Consider the following 19954-nt stretch of genomic DNA (forward strand, 5'->3'; position numbering starts at 1 on the left):
ATGCGGTGTAGGAGGCCACGCTGGGGGACTTATACGGCCTTTTTTGCTGAGCCTACCTAGCCTGTGTGCAGTGAAGTGTGCAGTAAAACGGTTCCAGTTTAATGGTCATTGGCATTAACTAGCTGGTAAAGCTGGTTAAAGTAGTAAATGTCAACATAATTTAGTAGCCATTAACGCCCGCAGCTCCGGGCGTCAGTGTGGAGTCCTGCTCGCGGTTATGAAAAGAATAATGTTTCAGTTGCCTTGTGGGCTATGTGGTGACTTTAATCCCTGAACTGGAGCGATTGCGGAATACTTGGGAAGGCATTAAATTGTTTTATCTTGTGAACTGAACTATCTGCAAAAGCTGATCTGCCATCGTCTTCCAGGTGTCAGCGCCAGCCGAAAGCAATCGTGAGTGGGTGAGACAAATGTGAAACATGGATGAATGGAGTGGACGGGAATAGGTGACGTAAGGGGGAAAGGGGCAGATACCTGTACCGACATAAAATACTGGAAGGGTTTAAGAGTCTAAGTGGTTTAAGCGGAGCAGCATGCATCAAGTTTACTATTAGCGCTGGCAGATAGAGAAATGGAGAGTAAATATATGTGATGGCATAATGCAGTAATATAGTATTTGCCACAAGTACAAAATATCGAGCTTCATGCACATACAACAGAGGAACGTGCATCGTGCTGGGGCCTTGATACACAAAGGCCGGAATCCTGATACGGGCACCAATTCTGAGCTGAGTGTCCTTGATTTTTAACTGATGTCATCTAACGGCTTCTTTGCTCAGCAGCGCACTACTTCACCGCGTTCTGTACTGGCAAATCTGTGCGTCAGCGCCAACACCTCGGCCTTTGGTCAAACTGGAGCACACCGAATTCCCTTCTCCCGGAGTCCGTCAAGGGCCCCTTTTACACTTCGTATCAATACGCGCTCGCGCCTCATGCTGCGTGACTGGCTCCATTGTTGTGAGCCCTTGCTAGCTGGCCAGTAATGGCCACGGGGCGTTGACGAGCGAACAGCGGGCCTTTATGCGCGCCGTTCGACTAATTGCGTGCAGCGCTTCACAGCCCGAAACTCGTGCAGTCATGAGAAGGAGGGTATGTTCACACAAAGTACCATTATGCCTCAGGTTGTAGTTTTTGCTTAAGCTGGGCACACCTTTGTTTACACACCTTAAATATGGTTCGCTTTGAAGTTTATCTTGCCTAATTTACTGGATTCGGAAAGCGATCTGCCGTAAGAGTGCCTGCTAAAGGAATTCGATCGTTGAACTTATCTATTGCGGTGCTTACAAAGGGACGAACGTAACGTTCCGATGCTATAAAGGTGAAGTAGCGCTGCACGGAAGTGAAAGAGTGGAGTACATGCGCATGCGTGACGTGATGAGGACAAGGCGGTTTTTCTGTCGTTGTCGACGGCGTGAAAGCGTACGGACGCAGCGTCTGGAAAACGTGTTTCAGGGAGAAACCGCGCGCAGCAGTCTACGGGTGATTTTACCTTGACTCCCTCTCCTCCTGCGCCCTGCCGACAAGGCGAGTCAACGTTTACGTGGTTTCCTTTGGCGACAGACTGCGAGAGCTTTACACACAAACGGCTCCTTGCCCTTAGGGGCGGTGTTTTGCAAAGTATTTGCAAGTCAAACGGTCTGCATTACGTGGTTTTCAGGCGTGTTGAGTTGGCAATTCTGTATATTTGGTTCTCGATCATTGCGTGAAAAGTTGGGTCAGAGGTCGTTTCTACGGACGCTTTCCGATATTAATGCGTTGATGCGGAAGTACTAAGTTATGCGTTTGTGTAGCATATCCTAGTTTAATACTCCATATCTTACCCATGGAAGGCGAACTAAGATGGGGACGGTCCACTTATAGTTTGCTGGGACTTCACGCAATGCAGGCTATATTGCAGAAAGCATGTGTAGTGAATTATATTCAAAGAAACATATTTAGGTCCTATCATGTCTCTGAGCTCATCCATAACACCAATAAGCTGCCAACTTTACCTTTCAAAAAAATAAATAAATAAACAATGCAAGTCATCATCAGTTTCCAATTATTTAGGAGGGATGCCATGGAAAAAAAAATTGTTGTCTCACTAACAAAAATACCTAACAGCACAACACAGCAAACACGCACGTTAAAAACGTTCATGGGGTACATGTGGCGATGTCTCGTCGCTCACCTCTAGGTACGAGGACTTATTGTTCCAGCAAGTTTTAAGCATGAAATGATTTTAGCCCTCGTTGTCGGCGTGCCAAGGAAAACATGGTGCCGAACCATGCAGAGAGCACAGAGGCGAACTTTCGCAGGTCTCTCCCTGGTGCCGGTATGCTGCGCTACCACCGAGGCAGCGCATACGTCAGCAAGTTCTTTTCTTCACACTGGTTTCATGACGCAAAACTGTTAAAGTGCACAACTGACCTCCTCCACGACGTACACCTAACGGTGCCGTCGAGTGCGGTGCACTTTTTCGCCAATTAATTTCGTGACCAACTGATCATCGTCACCACGTTTACTACAGTCGCCAGATTAATTACCGTCCGCGGCATGCACTGAGACCTTTTGCAGTGATCTCCAAGCTCTCTCTCTCTCTCTCGTCCTATTTTCCTTCATTCACGGCCATCCTGTCACAGCAAAAGCTCACCCTCAGCAAAGCTAAGACATTCTGCTGTTGAACCCAACACTGAGCCTAAGGTCGCAGTACCAAAAGCCGAGGAATGGTTGTTCCATTCATACTAAATTATTAAAAAAAGAAATCCGAGAGCACTGTGGAATCTACACTGCAGAAATGTGAAAGCATGGTTATAATCACGAAGTTCACGAAGATGGAGCCTTTGATTTGTTTGCTGTTTCGAAATCACTTGTTAAAAAATTATCCTTGCCCCGCCGGGGTGGTGCAGTGGTAAGACGCCCGACTACTGTGCCGGAGTTCCCGGGATCGAATCCCGGCCTCGGCGGCTGCGTTTCGATGGAGGCGAAACGAAGTGGCGTCCGTGTGCTGTGCGATGTCAGCGCACGTTAAAGATCCCCAGGTGGTCGAAATTATTCCGTAGCCCTCCACTACGCCCCCCCCCCCTCTCTCTATCCACTTTAACTCCCACCTTCATCCCTTCCCTTACGGCGCGGTTCAGGTGTCCACAGAGCAAGTGCGACAGATACTGCGCCTTTCCCTTCCTATGAACCAACCAACCAAAAAATTATCCCCATTACGTTACACGTTGTTCGTTGCTGGCGGTCAGCAAGTGGCGCCAGTTCCATGATCACGGAAGCGAAAGCGGAACCAATTGAGCTGCCTTCGTCACGAGGGCCCGGCTTCACCACGGCCATGCTTTAACGATTAGTGGTAGATACCCCAGCTGTGACCTGACCACCACTATACCAGCGTGGTCGCAGTTTGCATGCGTTGCGCGTGACTTCGGTCGGTTTGTTTGTGTGCCTTCGCGTGCGTGCGTCCACGTGCTCGCTCGCTTGTGTGTGTGTGTGTGTGTGTGTGTGTGTGTGTGTGTGTGTGTGTGTGTGTGTGTGTGTGTGTGTGTGTGTGTGTGTGTGTGTGTGTGTGTGTGTGTGTGTGTGTGTGTGTGTGTGTGTGTGTGTGTGTGTGTGTGTGTGTGTGTGTGTGTGTGTGTGTGTGTGTGTGTGTGTGTGTGTGTGTGTGTGTGTGTGTGTGTGTGTGTGTGTGTGTATGTGTGTGTGGGGGGGGTGTCCGTATTTATTTTTTTTTGCTGCAAATGGTGTTCCTGCCACAATATAATCATCAATAGACCTGGGAACGAAAAAGACACTAGTGTGCATGTGCCTGTATATATCAGTACAGCGCAATCGTGGATAGAATTATTGTATTCCTTTCCATTCCGAGGCTACCTGCATCACGCCTTCAGTATTGCGCATGATGTGCAGCATAAGAAGGTGCCACGAAATTAAGGCGGGTACGTTAAATGCCATAAGGAGCCGAGGAAGTTTTAGTCGTCATTTCCAGGTCGCATAAGAGCACACATTCAGTTTCACCCTTTCTGGGGAACTACGTGATCCATTCACTTGTCAGTATCATTTTTACGCTGCGGTCCTTCTTGTTCTAACATCGATCAGTCCCCACGAGTGAGCGATTAGCTAAACGATCTTGCAGACTTGTTTAACCTATACTCGCAAGCATATGGCGCGAAGAAATTACTTTGCGAGCAGCGTGCCCTAGATTCCTTCGGAACGGGCACGGCAGTGGTGGGTGCCTTCACTGTGCTGGCCGCGCGGCCATTTAAACCGCTTGTTAATGCGAAAACAGCTACCCTGATCCCGATGGCGGCTATCACTCGCCAGGGCGGGTCCGGCATGCAAATGCCGTAATGATAATTTGTTTTCCCTAACTGACACGGCAGGCAAACACAGAGCTGGTGCTGCTGCGCGGTTCTTTTTTTATTTTATTTTTTATATTGTCGTTTCGCCAAGGCTGTCGCGCTGCGGGAGGCCCGGAATCGACAATCGTCTAACCGAGAGTCGGTTCGGCCAGGGTTTTTGTTTGTCACTAACGTTTTATTTTCTTGCTTCTCGTAGGCGGTGCAGTTAGTTCCGAGGTCACTGCAAATATATTCCAGGCTGCCACAGTGCATGGCTACAGGTCAACATGTGTACATGTATGTGTGTAAAGGGGGAGGGGTGTGGATATTATGGCTAAATTCAGGGAAAGCTGCACACTCTCAAGAATTATACTTCGTCTCACAAGATATCTGCAGCATTGCGAAAAGCGGAGGAGTCCTTGCAATTGTGCTCCTAAGTGCATCTCGCCCCTGTACACAATATTAGAGAATTGTGCTCCTAATGTCAACCCCGCCAACTAGGGGGGCGAGAGGCGCGTAGGAGCACAATTGCCTATTGTAGTGCGCGTGATCCTGATTGGACCGGGGTGCCTCTGCCTTTCGCAGTGCTGCAAACATCTTGTGAGACGAAGTATAGTCATGAATCAGAAAGCTATAAAACGATCAGTTTTTCTGCGCACTGCAGCTGAGCTGAACGCTGACGTCCGCCTGACTATACAGTCAGAGCAACTCCGCTTCCGAAGTTTCTTTTATTCGCTGTAGCTTTTTCGTGGAGTTTCACAGATGAAGACGCCAGCCTTGAAGAACAAATAACTGTTCCGGCCTGTCATGTCACCTCTAAAAGCAGTACTGGTTAGATGTGAAATGTAGTTGCTTTTTCTGACCTTTGGTGTACCTTTTGGTCTGTAGAACACGTGAATTTTGTTATAAGGGGAGCTAAAATGCATGGGCATAGGAGTCTGTATTACTGGCCGTGGTCGCTATACCGAGCAGTCATATCTTGATGGAGGTGAAAGGCATAAGGCATCCGCGTGCTGCGATGAGTTAGTTCGCATTAAAAAATTCCAGGCGGTTGAAATTAATCGAGAGTCTTCCACTACAGCTTCACGGGAAATTTCACGGTCAGTTTCAAGATATTAAACCTATAACTTGCAGTATCTGTGAGGCGATCATCGTGAGCGTCACGAAATGAGCGGTCGTGGAGGGCTTGACTACACAGCAGATGTTCGAACAAGCCGAGGTGTGAGGCATGCGCGGCGCATATGCGGAATACGGCAACAGAAAAAGAGAAAGGACATCCGGAACGAAAGGGCCGCACACTGGCTGTGCTCATCTTCCCGCCACAAAGGCTGTCCTCAGAATATTGTTCTTCTTGCCGAAACCTTGCTTTCTGTTGTGGTCTTTGCCCCGCATTTTCGTACGAGTTGCTGGAGCCTGAACGCTACGACCTCGTCGAGACTGCAGCGGTTAGATGGGCAGTGCGCAAAGGAAGAGGCTGGATTGGCCTGGCAAGCGTGAAACGCTGGGTGTTTCTTCTTTTTCGTAATTATTCTCGAATTACTCGCCTGTCACGCTGAAAGGATGCGCGCATCACCGCCTGCCCAGAGGAGGAACGGGCGGCGGTTTGCACAGGCGGAAGTAAGGTAGTGTTGGCAAGGGCCCGCCAGAACTGGCGGAAAGGGAAGGTCGTAAAATAAAATGCGACAACGGTAACATCATCAACAACTCTACGCCTGAACGGGTTGTAGGGGGCAGACAGAGTGAGAAGGAAGTGGAAGGGTGCATCGGTGAGAGATGGGGCGGTGGGAACCAAGTACTGGGGCGGGGATAAAGAGCGGTTCGGTTAAGAGCCGGGAACGCCGAGGCAGTGGTCCGTGACAGCTGAAAAATTCGAGGCCTGGTCTCTGGTTTCCGCCGGTGCCTTATGCGCGCATCACTTTGGGCAGTGAACCGTGGACTCCGCGCAGTCTCCTTTTGTGGTCGTAATGTGTGCGGCGGCACAGGCTTAAAGAGTAGACGAAGCCGCCTCTTTGCGGTTATAATGCCGCGGAAAGCAGGGCGTTCAGAAAAAAAAAAAAAAAAAAAAAAAAAAAAGGGCAGAGGGTTTCCAGAATCTGCTTATGATTGCAGGCGTCGGGAGGCTGAACGAACACTTTATAAAGGAAGGAAGCTGCACTTCTTTCGGGACTTATTTATTTATTTATTTATTTATTTATTTATTTATTTATTTATTTATTTATTTATTTATTTATTTATTTATTTATTTATTTATTTATTTATTTGTTTATTTATTTATTTCAAAATCAAAAATGTCATGGCTGAAGCTAGGGCATAGCTTTTGAAGTTGAGCAATTGTCTGACCAGGCGGTTACTCGTGCTAAATATTTTTCTTAATAAATTATTGTATCCAACCTTCTTAGTTGCGATGATGATATCAGAGCAGCCCAAAAATGTGCAGACAAGGACGAACGAGCAAAACAACATTGCCAACTGACACTTTGAAAGCTTTCGATGCATTGGCGCCGAAAGCTTGAGCATGATACCAACTGTCGATCGACTTCTTTAAAATCTTCTGGCGCTAAGAGACCGAACGTGTAGAAGAGAACGTTAACGAAACGTTGCTCTTCTCTGCCGAATTGCGAAGACAAAAAAATAAAGGAAGGAACATTTCATTTCGAGGAAGTTAAAACAAGAAAGGTTGTGTGCTTTATAACTTCAACTAACAGCACGTCATCCATATGTTTCATGAATAAACTTCATCGTATACAGTCCTGGCAAGGCCTTGCCACGGTACTGGTCAATACTTCACTAGCGAACATCATTGATTGCCTTAGATAGTTTTCCTTAGCGTTTTCTATGCTTATTTTAGTATTTGTAACCATTCGCATAGAGTTCAATTTTAGCTTTCGTTAGGCATCCAGCACAGTTTATTCTCTCTCTCTCTCTCTCTCTCTTTATAGGTCAGTAAATGTTTCCTTTTTTTTTTTTCATGGATTTCTATCCATTCTTCCTTTTTTGAGCTTTTTTTTTTTTTTTTTTTTTTGTGGGCGCCTTAAGTGCCTACAGGTGATTTCACACTCTGAACATTTACTTTTAGAGACTTGTCCTGCCCATCCAACTGAGATTACGGCCCCATGCACTTTTCCACGCCTGCGTGTGAGCGTATGGGTGGACCGAGTGTATACGCATCGCGGTGCTGAAATATGTGAACGCCTGAACCGTAGAGGGGCCCCTGCGAGCAACGGATCACGCCGACTTTGGCGACGAGCTTCGTTTCCGATGTACGATGGTAGTAGTAGTAGTATGTGGTTGTTTTATTACATGCCACAGGATTACGGCTGTTTCAGACGTACCTCTGTTGGTGCTACAAGAAGCACCGCGCGAGCGCCAAGGCATGCGTGCAAGCCGCTCTTTCCGATTCCAGTCAGTTGTGGGTAACTGCTGGATACAGAAATAAAATATACCCACTTTTGATTCCTGTAAAAGAAATTAAGGTGAAGCCGGCTGGATTTGTAGACGACGGAAAAGGTATAGTCTTGTAATCGTGGCGCCCAGCGCCCCAAACGGCCAGTAGGACCTTTTAGAGAGGAAAGCCAGCACGATGCATGGTGGTTTGTTACCACAGTAAAAGGGCGGCCAAACAAATAAGGGCGGAATTTTATAATAGCCCAGACAAGAGCCAGGCACTCTCGCTCTGTGATAGAATAATTTTGTTCGTGTGTTGAGAGGAGGCGGCTGGCAAGCGCAATCACCCTTGTACGGCCGTGTCGCTGAACGAGTATATAGCTCCTATGTCATGGCCACTTGCGTCGGTGCGGAGTTCAGTATTGTCGAATGGGTTGAAATGGGCCAAGACGGGTGGAGTAGTGAGGGCAGCAATATATTGTGTCCCTACAGCTTCGGTGATGCTGCCTTTTTGTCAGTTTTCATTTCAACAGTACACTTCTCAAGGATTTGCAAGTAAACGACTCCGCGTACAGCTGTGCCTGCTGCGACACGAAACAAAATCCAAAGAAAAAAAAAAAGAGGAAAAGAAAAACGTCGTCTTTCGTGTCGCGCTGCAGCCTGCGGAGTCGTTCGCGAATTAGCGAGATCTTTTCTGTGGGCGCGACGTGCTTGTTCACATATCCGCCGTCTTTCCCTCCTTCCTTCTTTGACTCTTTCGATTTCTTTCTCTCGGCCTCACCGCCGTTCCTCCGCTTCTGGGAGACTGATCATCGCCTGGAGCGCAGCGGGAAAGCCGCCCGGAAAGAGCAGCGATCCGCTAAATGCTTTCGGCCGTGAATGATGCTTGTCCGCGTCGCGCAAAGGTCACGGCTGCTCCGTCGTCTCTGTCGCGCTCTTGGCGCGCTCTGCACGCTCCGGAATCTCGCAGCTCAGCACCTCGTACATAGAATAGAGTATTTACCCTCACAAAGGATGCGGTCGCGTGGTAGACGCACCTGTTACGTTAATCATAGAATCTGCAAAATTTATGATTGCCGGCATGGTGTTAGCTTCACCAGCGGCTGTTAAACGAGCACTTCCCATACTGTGCGTTCATTATGCGAGTAAATACGGCAGCATGCAGATACCATCGGGCTTCTCGTATGCACGGCGAAGCAGACTCCTTTCATAAATGTTTAGTCGGCTTCACTGCTATGCTGCATTCCCCACAATAGCCGAACAGAAATTCCTTAAAGCTTTGTATTATGGCCATAATTAGTATGGTTTACGCAGTAGAACGTGTTGCCGTACTACATGCATCTTTAGATCAGTAACATGCAATTTTAGTGCTTTATCCCTGTTTTTTGAGCGACCAGTGACGCCAGTTCGGGGCAGCACGCAGTGTGGGAAAGCCAACTTTAATGAATCGACGACGTGCTTTTTAGAGCGCAGCTCTTTGGCGCCCGTTCCTGCGTTTCGCGTCGTTATCCCTGTGGCCAGCTCCGCAGCTGGGCAGCGCCCGCTCCTTCCCTCACCCCCCTCCCGCTTCCTCCATGGCGGCGACCGCGCGTATTATCGGATTGCGGCCGCCCCAGTTATACCTGCGTCAGTGGTAGGAAACTAGCTTGTTTCTGTTTCAGCTACTTCAGCGTCTGGCTAATGAAGGAAAATGATGTTTATAAAGGAATAATTCCCCGTGCACGCATGCCGTGCGAATGCAGTGCGCTTCGGTGCGGGAGTGTATGGTTCCCTGGAACAACCACCTAACTGTCTACCGCATCTCGATGCTTGTGTGTGCCTTCCGTAATTTTGACATCTGTTATGGCGGGAAATTGCTGGGTTACAGCGGACAGAATGGGCGTGGGCAGGGCATGCAGTGCGTAGAGAGGACAACCGATGGTTGCTAAGGTAACGAATTGGATTCCAAGGGAAGGAAAGCGTAGCAGGGGGCATCAGAAAGTTAGGTGGGCGGGTGTGGTTAATAAGTTCGCAGAGGTCAAGTGGAAGCAGCTAGCACAGGACCGGGTTAAGTGGAGAAGTATGGGAGAGGCTTCGCACTGCAGCGGGAATAGTTCGGCTGATGATGATGATGAGCGGACAGCCTTCCGGAATTGCACCGGGAGGCGTGCGTACTATGCTCTCGCCGGCAAAGGTCACGGCCGCGTCGGCCCAGCGGCAGTGCCGCTGTTGCGAAGACTGCCGCATCTGCGGAGAGGTGCCGTGCAGCGACTTGGAACACACCACGAAGAAACAACTACAAGAACAGAAGTATTCACAGGACAGGCAGCAAAGTACGACCGGGAATGCATGCATGTAGTACGAACCAAGAGCGGTGGTTTAATGATGCGAGCGATGGGACTACGCGGAGCGCACCCCATCTGCGGGCGAATCTCTTCCGCGTCCGCCTGTCGCCGATTCCCGCGCCCAATGCTGCTGTCGCGAGATTGCTCAGCGGAGCGGTTAAAGCCGCCCATGCCCGCGCTTGCATCGGATGCGACCCGTGTGCGACCGTGCTGGAAGCGAACCACTTCCGGGTGCGCTTCTTTGTGTTGGCTTTGCGCGACTTGTTTTTGAGTACGTATTAGATGTCATGTGCATACGTGGGCAACTGCGTGAGTCACCTATACGTTCCTTGAAACACGTAAAGTTCACTGTCTGTGGTGCGTGAAGGAATCCAGCGCAAAAGCAAAAAAGAAAAGGCTAAGCAAAATAAGAGAGAGAGAGATAAAAGGGGGGGGGGGGGGGAGAACTCAATGATTTACTGCTCTGCCTTTACCATTTGCCTTTTTATAAACATTCTTGTCCAATTTCCTGACCTTTTTTCTCATTCCCTTCACGTATTAATTAACCACAAGAGTAAGCTTACGTATACACTGTTATTATAAATACCGCACTTAATCTTTCATTTCCTTTTGTTTTTGTCTGTATAACCTAAAGTGTAAAACGAGTTTTGCCTTCGTAGGTAACTATGTCAGGCATGCTGCTCTTTTCCTAATTGTCTTGCTGCGCACGGCAATAGCGCTATATCTCAAAATTCATTTACATACTGATAATTGACTGACTGAGTGCCAAACTGAGTCATTGGTGGAGTCTTTCTTTCTTTCTTTCTTTCTTTCTTTCTTTCTTTCTTTCTTTCTTTCTTTCTTTCTTTCTTTCTTTCTTTCTTTCTTTCTTTCTCTCTCTCTCTCTCTCTCTCTCTCTTTCTTTCTTTCTTTCTTTCTTTCTTTCTTTCTTTCTTTCTTTCTTTCTTTCTTTCTTTCTTTCTTTCTTTCTTTCTTTCTTTCTTTGACTACAGATGACCACTGCTATCGCCATTGTCGCCATTCAGATGTGTGCCTTGTGGGCAACGTTGAAGAATAATAGTTTGATGCCAAACCATGCAGGCGGCTACCGTTACCTCGTTCATAAGGCACAGATGCAAAGAAAAAGTCCTTGCCGCACGACACCTACCTTACCTGCTAGACTGAAGGACGAAACGGGTTTACGAAGCCTTGCACTATAAACTTGTTCTATCAATCGCGGTCGACTCGAATTTCTCCGTTCTACGCTCACACACTTTGTTCTCGCCAGCGCGTGCAAGCCTTCGTGAGGAGACAAAGACGCCAGCTTACAAACAGACAAACAAACAGAAGATAAAGCAAAATTTTCCTACAAATACTTGGAAGTGAATGCATAAGCCTTTCACGTAACACGCCTCCGTAAAGCGACGCCAAAACGCGCCGTGTTACGGCGCGCCTTCACTGAGCAGACGCGGTCTCGTCAAGGTTTGACAATCGACGCGTTTGGCGCAGCGCGCGTGCTCCGTAACGCGGGAGCGCCGGCTTCTCTGTACTGCTGCAAGAAGCCGAGACAGGTAAATAGCCGGCCACCGAAACGGCGGCGGTACCTGTGAAGACAAAAGCGAACGGACAGCGATCGGGGCCAAGGCCCGTCTCGGTCTTGTTCGCTTTCCCCTTTGAAGAGCACGGGCACGGTGTGCGGACACAGGCGGCTGCTCTTTCGCTGTTCTCGCAGGTTGCTGAGCGCCGAAGGGCGTCTCCCCCTGCCTCTATATGTGCTGGTGTGAACAAGTATACACGTGCACCGCTTCTGCGATATCAGTCCTTGCACGATTTGCAATGACTTGCGAAAATGGTATTATTACTGCCTGACATGCATGTGGGCGAATGAGAGAAAATTTGATTCTGGTGAATTGGGTATACCCGTGTGAAAATAATTAGACAAGTTATGCCTCGTCTAGTTGAAGAGAATATAGTTGGTAATCAAACTGAAGAAAGTAAATTACGTGGTCATGATTCGAATTGGTTTGATACAATAAAAATAAAGCACTAACGCACCAATGTTTCCACTGACAGAGAAGTTGGCCATTAAAGTTGCTCATTCCTAAAGTATCGCCCGTTTTCTGTGCGATGTCGGTGCGCGTTAAAGAATATCGGAGGGGGGGGGGGGGGGGGGGGTCGAACTTTCTGGAGACCTCCATTACGGTGACCATCACGCCTGTCAGTTTGGACCTTAAACCATATAAACAAAACAAAACCATTACTTGTACACCACCTGAAATACATGCCATGCACTTCGTGTGCTTAGATATTATACTTGTGGTTAACTACTGCCATTTTATGAGGACAAAAACACTTTTCACTGCATCCTTTTTTTTTTTTCTTTACACTGCATGATGATATCGTTCTAAGGCGTATACGCGGACGGTTTGTTTTAATAAGCAGCTTTGAATCCTACCTTTCTCTCTCTCTCTCTTAGCGAAGAGGGGGCATCTGGAATGGCCTTTGAAGAGAAGCATTTTACACAGCAGAATTTTGAAATGAATTCGTGGTCTCATATAACTTTTAGTTTGTGTGTGCACGAGCGATGTTCAGTAAGTTTCGTCTCGATGTGCGATATGTGGGAATCACGCGAAACAAAACGGAATAGTAGAAGCAGTTAGACCAGCTTGCAGCTCAACTTGACCAGCCACGCGTTGTTCTGTGCCTCGTCCCTTCCAACCATTGCATTCATTATCGTCATAAATGCACAACAAAGGTACAGAAGCGATTTATCGGAGCGCTGTCGAAGCCTCGCGTAATGGGCTTGCAACTCCCGCGTTTCGCCGTGATTGATCGTCGCGACACTCAAACCTAGAAAACAAAAGGCCCGAAAGACGAAGCAAGTAGGCTGGAACCAGACCCCATAATCGATGGTGTACACACTGAAAGCAAAAGTGACTCGCTATTCAGAACACAATGTTACGCAATCGCACCATGCTTCCTCTCTTTTCCTTTTTGCGCGTTTCGTCGTCTCTCCAAGAATGGCGGTCACGGATGCATAGCAGGTCGACGCTGAAAGGCTTTAATAAATTATGAACGAACGGTCGACCGAACGCATACTCCCTTGCTCGTTAGAACTCTTTAACCATAGTTCCACTGTTTTGTTTCTGTCTGGTCTCCATCGATCCATTCATTCATCACAGCCCCTCTTCCGGGCACTTTCTTGATGCCTGCAGCTCTTCCCGGCTACGTTCAATGGGCGGCACTTACTTCCTGGCTAGCCGCACGCCGCGCGCGTTCGAGACGAGGTGAGGAAGCTGTGCCCGAATCTTTTCTAGAGTGTTGTGTTCTTTCGTTCCGGGCGCCATGTCCCAGCGGCCGCGCCCTGTAACACTTTTCCACCGAATACCAACAGCACTGCCTCTCGTTTTCAGGCTCGATGATGCACGCACCTTCTTCTCTGCAAAAAGAACAATGATAAAAGATCTGCCTTGCGGCAGCCTTGTAACCGGCGACGTGGAATCATTGCACTGCGTGGGAGGACCGGGCAGGAGCCACATATACGCGTTCGGCGAGAGCAGTATAGGGAAGTGGGTTGGCGTACTGTGGTGATCGGAGAAGTGGGCCGTTTATATGCGGTCGATCACATGTAGAAAACGAACCAGTACAAATGATGAGGTCGGGGAAAATCAGGGCAACCGTTTTCAGCCCTCTAAGCAGCTGCTTATCTATCCGTCATTAGCAAAAGGGAGTCTTTAGTCCTTATCAAATCAGATAGGTTGCAGTAGAAGGGAAGCTTGCGCAGAGAGTAGTCGAGGTTGATGTTCCCGCTGCTATCATTGCAAGAGCTTTCGTTCTCTCTCTACGGGTGAGCCCGTTGCTGCACTGCATGGAATGGGCTGCGTGGACGGCCGGTCAGTTCGATCTCGAGGATCTCCGAGCTGGTCTCGGCTCTATAGCCAAAACGGAACCGATCGCTTTGCCTATCACACCGGGCTATCGCGCGCTTGCTTGCGCTTGCAGAGTGATGTAAGTTGCTTTCCGCCTCAGCTCGCTGCCGCCAGCGTGAGCGCATTGTCTCGGCGGCGATATAGCTGGAGAGGGTTCATGAGTTCGCCACCGGAAGCGCGCCAAGTTCGGGGCGGAAACGAGGGCGTATTACCGGCCCGCAAACTTTCACTGATCTGCACCTGCCGTCATGAGATTGAAAGCTGCAGGGGCGGTACAGGATAACTCGTCTGTCTCTTCCTTTTTTTTTTATTGTAGTCTTGTTTCGCGCTGTTTAGTACACCATGAATAACTGCCGTAAGGAGTTTACGGAACGCGGATTTGACGAAGTTCATCTGATTTTAATCCAAGATGCACTGCTTGAAATTTAATGGTGCACTTTTTAATTCTGTCATCACAGTCGCAACTGAGCTGAATGCACCTGCTACATACTGGGCGTAAATACCGCGGAGTTTCGGTAATATTGACATTACATAAATATTGAAAGCATGTGTACTTATTACTAAAAACCAGGGACGGATGCGCAGAAGAGTAAGAGTTTGTCATATGCTAAAGAGGCCTTCCTAAAATTCATGGTTGTTGAGCATGTTGCTCGTTTTTAACAGCTAAACAGTGCTTCATTTAAAAAAAAAAAAGAAAAAGAAAATAGTGATCACAGGGGTCCGCTCGTGTGAGAGGAGTATTCCAACAGCTATATACCTTACGTATACGCCCATGCACAATTGCACTTTCCTATCCAGCTTGTTTTATCCACATACTTTCTTACAGTACATCGAAGTAACGACGTCGATTAGCACTCTGACTTTCCATTACAGCATTTATTGCCAGAGAACGCCTCACATCTCGGTCACCATGTCATAAATCCGATCGCGGAAGCGAGTTTGGCGCTCAGAGCAGCGACATTTTTCTACCACACTGCTGCCAGCGTCCAGTTTATATGCATGCACTTGCGCTCGCACGGCGTGCACATATCTACAGCGGCTGCCATGTATCTAGTTGCAGCCAAGCGGCAGCAAGGTCGGAATCATTATAATCAAGGCTTCCATCCAGTGCGCGTGTCTCTCTTCTCCCGGTGGCCAGTCTCCCATGAAACAGCAGGGCGCGGAGAAAGACCTTGCTCCTTATCGCCCCTCCCGAAGACAAACGCTCGGCTCACGGAGATGAAATAAGAAGTAAAATATGTGTAGAGGGGGGGGGGGGGGTATGCTCAAGTAGTAGCCGGTTACTATGCTCAAGTAGTAGCCGGTTACCCCTGCTTTTTGTCGCGCTCAATGCCGAGACGTGGAAACGAGCTAAGTACAAAGTTACGCATGTAAACGTTGTTACGTGTGTGACTGGAGGGGGCCGTGGGACAAAAATGGTGCCTAAAGTGGGGAGGTAGTCTCGGAATATGGAAACGCGTAAAAACTACCGCACTTGCCAGATTGTATACGCGTGCGTGTGCGACCCTTAAAAGGAGCCCAGAAAGCTTGGCTGACATACTCGGGGAATAACGTAAGTAGCGAAAGCATGAAAGACGTTTATTCGAAACGCGTCTAACGGGCGAGCCACATAAACTGCTGCCAAGGTCGTGCTATGCAGTGCGTAACGCGATTAAAGTTGCCCGGCTCAGTCGGGCAGTAATTGGTACCTCGTTAACTGCTTTCGGCGTTGTTAATGGCTTTCATGTCGTTCGTTTCATTGCAAAGTAACTTATATCGCAGAAAGCGAAAAGTGCATTGACAAAAATAAGAAAGAGTTAACATGGTATATAAAAATTTACAGCTGTAGCTGTCAGTGAACTAAAATACGATTGTAAGTCATCGCAGTTATAGTTAATGATTCTCGTCCACTCTAACAGTGCGATCAGTGCCAGTCGAAGCAGGTTTATGGAAAAAACCCCGTGTCAGATACATGCAGACTCCGGGACCATATAGGCATAAAACATGCAGACTTGGTAAATAAAGGGGTTGCGGGGAATTAATACGTATACGCTTTTCGCAGATTCAAATCTACAAATCTGTTGGTCAATTTCGAGAAGATGACGCTTCGGTTCTTTGCGGTTACTTGTTGCGCGTCCACGATGCAGTAGGTACATTTATTTGATCAAGTACCGCTTTGTGGCAAAGCATATACGCTTTTTATATTCTTCCGTAAGTGTGCATTTTGGTTTGGTTTGGTTTGTGGGGTTTAACGTCCCAAAGCGACCCAGGCTATGAGAGACGCCGTAGTGGAGGCCTCCGGAAGTTTCCACCACCTGGGGTTCTTTAACGTGCACTGACATCGCACAGCACACGGACGCCACTCCGTTTCGCCTCCAATGAAACGCAGCCGCCGAGGCCGGGATTCGATCCCGTTTCCTTGGGCACAGTAGTCGAGCGCCGTAACCACTGCGCCACCCCAGAAAGGGGGGGGACGTGCATTTTGACGCTGAAGAGGTATGCGACCTTAGCCGATGTTGGAGACAGTGGAACCGATAAAGGCAACGCCTACTTATTCATTATTAATTTAAACAGCGCGAACACGAAGACAAAGGACAAGATAAAAGAAAGCCACAGTACAAGCGCTGACTCACAACTATGCCTAAGCTCTTTACTCCAAGGCCCAGAAAAAAATAATAAAAAAACATGAAGAAAACGAAACAATCACGTGAAATAACCCCTGGGTTCACCTGCTGCACAAAAAGATTACTTAAAAAAGACACCGTTTATCTTGTCCTTTGTCTTCGTGTTCGCGCTGTTTAAATTAATAATAAATAAGTACCAACTCGCCCAACAAAGTATCTTGGCAACGCCTTCGTGTCCATCGTGAACAGCGACGAGCACGAGCTCGCTGACGCTGCTAAAGAGTAACAGGAATGCAACTCGCAATCATCACGTAACCACATGCATCCTGTAACAAACGCATGCACTGGTTTTTCCAAGTGTCTCGGCGGATGTGCACAAAAGCGCGCAGCAATTGAGGTCAACAAATGCATGCCTATACGGTGCACATACCACTGGAGCGCGCTCTTAATCACATGGTGCGTATTTGCTCTGCGCAGCGACGTTCGGGCATCTCTAACGGCCGAACCGGAGGTGGAATCACGGTACGTGCACACCGCGTCCTCGACGCACCATATAAGAATCGCCGCGGTGGGACACGAAACAGTAGCCGCTTCGTTGCGCAATCGACCGTGCATCAGACGGCGATGATGGCCGGCGGATCGTGACGGCTCAAAGCAGTGCTCACGGAGTCGTTTGTGCGATGACATCCTGCGGTAATGGGCCCGCAACTGCTCCGCACGCGTACGTCATGAAGATCATCGAAGTTGTCGCGATGTCTTGTGGGCGGTGCACACGAGGGTAAGGCAACCTTGGGCATGCTCGCGTAGGCTATAGATGCGTAACCGTGCGTATAACCGACGGTTGAGAGCTCCGGCTCGTGGATGGCTTCGATTGCTTTCTTTCGATGCATGTAGCACCTTATGAAGAACGGAGACATGATATAGATTCAGGGAGTGGATCAATAAAGAGATGAAAGTTCGTGTAATCGATTATGTATGCATCTGCGCTTCAGTGCAGAACGGTCCCGAACTTCGTTTGCGGAAGCTACCGCGACGCTAAAATTTGTGTCAGCAAGAGTTTTCGTGCCTTGCCTGTGCTGTGCTCTCTTCTTCAAAAGCGACACACAGACAGATGTTACAAATCGAATATAACTGGTTATGGCGTTGCTTCAGCAGGCAGTACTTGAAAAGAAAAAAAAATGAAAACAGCAGTGGCAAAAAACAACACTGATACTATGTGTGAAGGACAGCCAATTTGAAAATGGGCAGTTCGCGCTGGAAGCTTACACGTATACGTGTAGACTGTTGCCTTATTCGCTAGGCCGCTCTCGGAGTGCTGCTCTATTTCTCTCTATTTCACTGTTGGTTAGCCTCGCGTCGACCAGACTTGATACATGACTGCGAGCGCACAAATTGCTAATAAGGCTTACCATTAAAACAAAACCAAAGAACAGCGCATACCGCAGCCGGCATGAAAGAAAAATAAAGACGCAGAATGAAGGCCCACTGGCCAACCGAATTCCTAACGCCCAGTTCGGCTTGTATTATAGAGCGCAACTGACCAAGTGCCGTCCAAGGTCTCACAACTTAGCGCCGGACATAAGATAGTTAGCTCGATCTAACTACAAGCGCTTTCCAGATTATCTCCGTACCACGCCCGAGTCTTTGCGATGGCAGGGCGATAACTCCTGGCGCCCCTAACGGGCCGGAAAGAAACAACAATGCAACGACCAGCGCAGCAGCTGCCCTGTACGACAAGAAAAAATAAAACAACATGACATGTAAAAGTGAAATACGCGGCGAGTTCTGCCCGTCGTATGCGCAATCAGTAGCCGCTCGCTTTGAGAACCACGACGTGTTTCTGTTGCTGTTGCCGCCGCCGTGGTCGCTGGCGAATTCGTGCGGCTCCAGCGAAGCCCTCGAATCGATTAGCGGCCGCATACCGGAGCGACCTTGGCAAGGCTGCGCTCCGTCCAGCCTCTGCTGTGGGCATGTGAGCGCCGAGCGCGGTGTTTTTTCCAGCGCAGTCTCTACTATACCGCCTCCTTTGGCCAGCGCTAGCAGCACCGAACGGAGATAGCGGTTAACGGGATCGGGCAAGGACGCTGGTAGAACGGCCAGCGCCCCATGAGGAGGGGGTGGCGGCGGCTGCTCTGTGTGCCTATCAGTCCGGAAGGCTGGCTCTCTCCAGCTGTGATTCGCTGTGCTCCGCCTACCTCGGGAATTCAACGCAAGCATCGTTAGCATTTGGCGCGACGCCGATGTAGCCGCTTTCTTCTGAGTGTTTGTGTATACGAGTGTGTGGACCAAAAAGGGCGACAGCTAAGCGGTCGTTAAATAGGCGTCGTATGGCGAAGTAGCTGTCATAATTTGTCAGCTCGGTGTCGATGCGGAATGTCTGAGACAAGGTTATCAAGTGCTAGTGAACGCTTTTAGTATTGATGGTGACAATGACCAAAAAAAAAAAAAAAGAAAGAAAAGAGGGAGGGAGGTGGGAAAAATAGAAGGGAAGGGAAAGGGAAGAAACTCGAGCTCAACACATGTGCAAACGTTCCTTCCTGCTTCTTCTTCTCCTTCTTTCCTTCATTTTGTTTTCCTTTAATTCTCACTTTTCCCTGAGATTTCTTCCAGATATTTATTATTCTCTGGCTCATGAAGTTCAGCTACGTTACGCGTGGGCTCTCAGTTAACGCCCTTGGCAGCTTTTTTTTTTTTTTGTTTTTTTAGAGCTTTTTTAAGGGACATGCTCAGCACGTCATCATCTCTAAGCATGTTCTCCTGCATACCCTAGTCTTGGTCCGCGCATTGTCGGTTATTTGTATCTGGAAATTCACACCTCAGCAAGAGAAAAAGATTACCAGTTCTGGACTGGCCTTGCCTTTTGACACAGTTAGAAACTATGACAAAAATATTTAAATTGCTTAATTTAAAATTATGACCGACCGCGACAGGTGCATTTTATCTCTGGACGTGCGACGCGGCCAAGGTTATAAGTTTCGCTATCTTGCAATCTTTAACCATGCATTACCTAAACATATTTTCTTCTGCGCTTGGCTCAATTACCTCGGATAAGCAACCACCGGGGAGTCGAGCACATAAATTTTGGCCTCGGCGGCAGCTTTTCGTTGGCGGCGAAAAGCAAGGCGCCGGTGTGCTGTGCGATGCCAGTGCACGTTAAATAACCCCAGGTGGTCGAAATTTCCGGAGTCCTTCACTACAGCGTCTCTCATAGCCTGAGTTCCTTTGGGACATTAAACCCCACAAACCAAACCAGAGCTATACCAAACCTTTCCTTTTCTCTCCCTTGATTGGAGATCTTCACATGTATAGTTTAGGTATGCAGACAGTTCACGGCTATTATTGCGCTGCCATGTTACGAAGAAATGCGAAACGGAATCAAATCGCTCACACAAAGGAACTTATTCCAGAACATTTGGATC

At 48.4% G+C, this 19954-nt stretch overlaps 1 protein-coding gene across 1 annotated transcript in view; it reads right to left on the reverse strand.

Annotated features, from left to right (window-relative positions):
• LOC146207443 (uncharacterized) overlaps nt 1-19954 on the reverse strand; it is a 99019-nt gene that overhangs the window by 33620 nt on the left and 45445 nt on the right. The window contains exon 2 of the mRNA XM_084576814.1: nt 9780-9975. Within this exon, the coding sequence (XP_084432940.1) occupies nt 9780-9975 (196 nt within the window). The remainder of the gene's footprint in view (nt 1-9779; nt 9976-19954) is intronic.

Source organism: Amblyomma maculatum, chromosome 1, assembly GCF_055883805.1.
Source record: "Amblyomma maculatum isolate TAMU_Amacu chromosome 1, ASM5588380v1, whole genome shotgun sequence".
Taxonomy (NCBI): Eukaryota; Metazoa; Arthropoda; class Arachnida; order Ixodida; family Ixodidae; genus Amblyomma; species Amblyomma maculatum.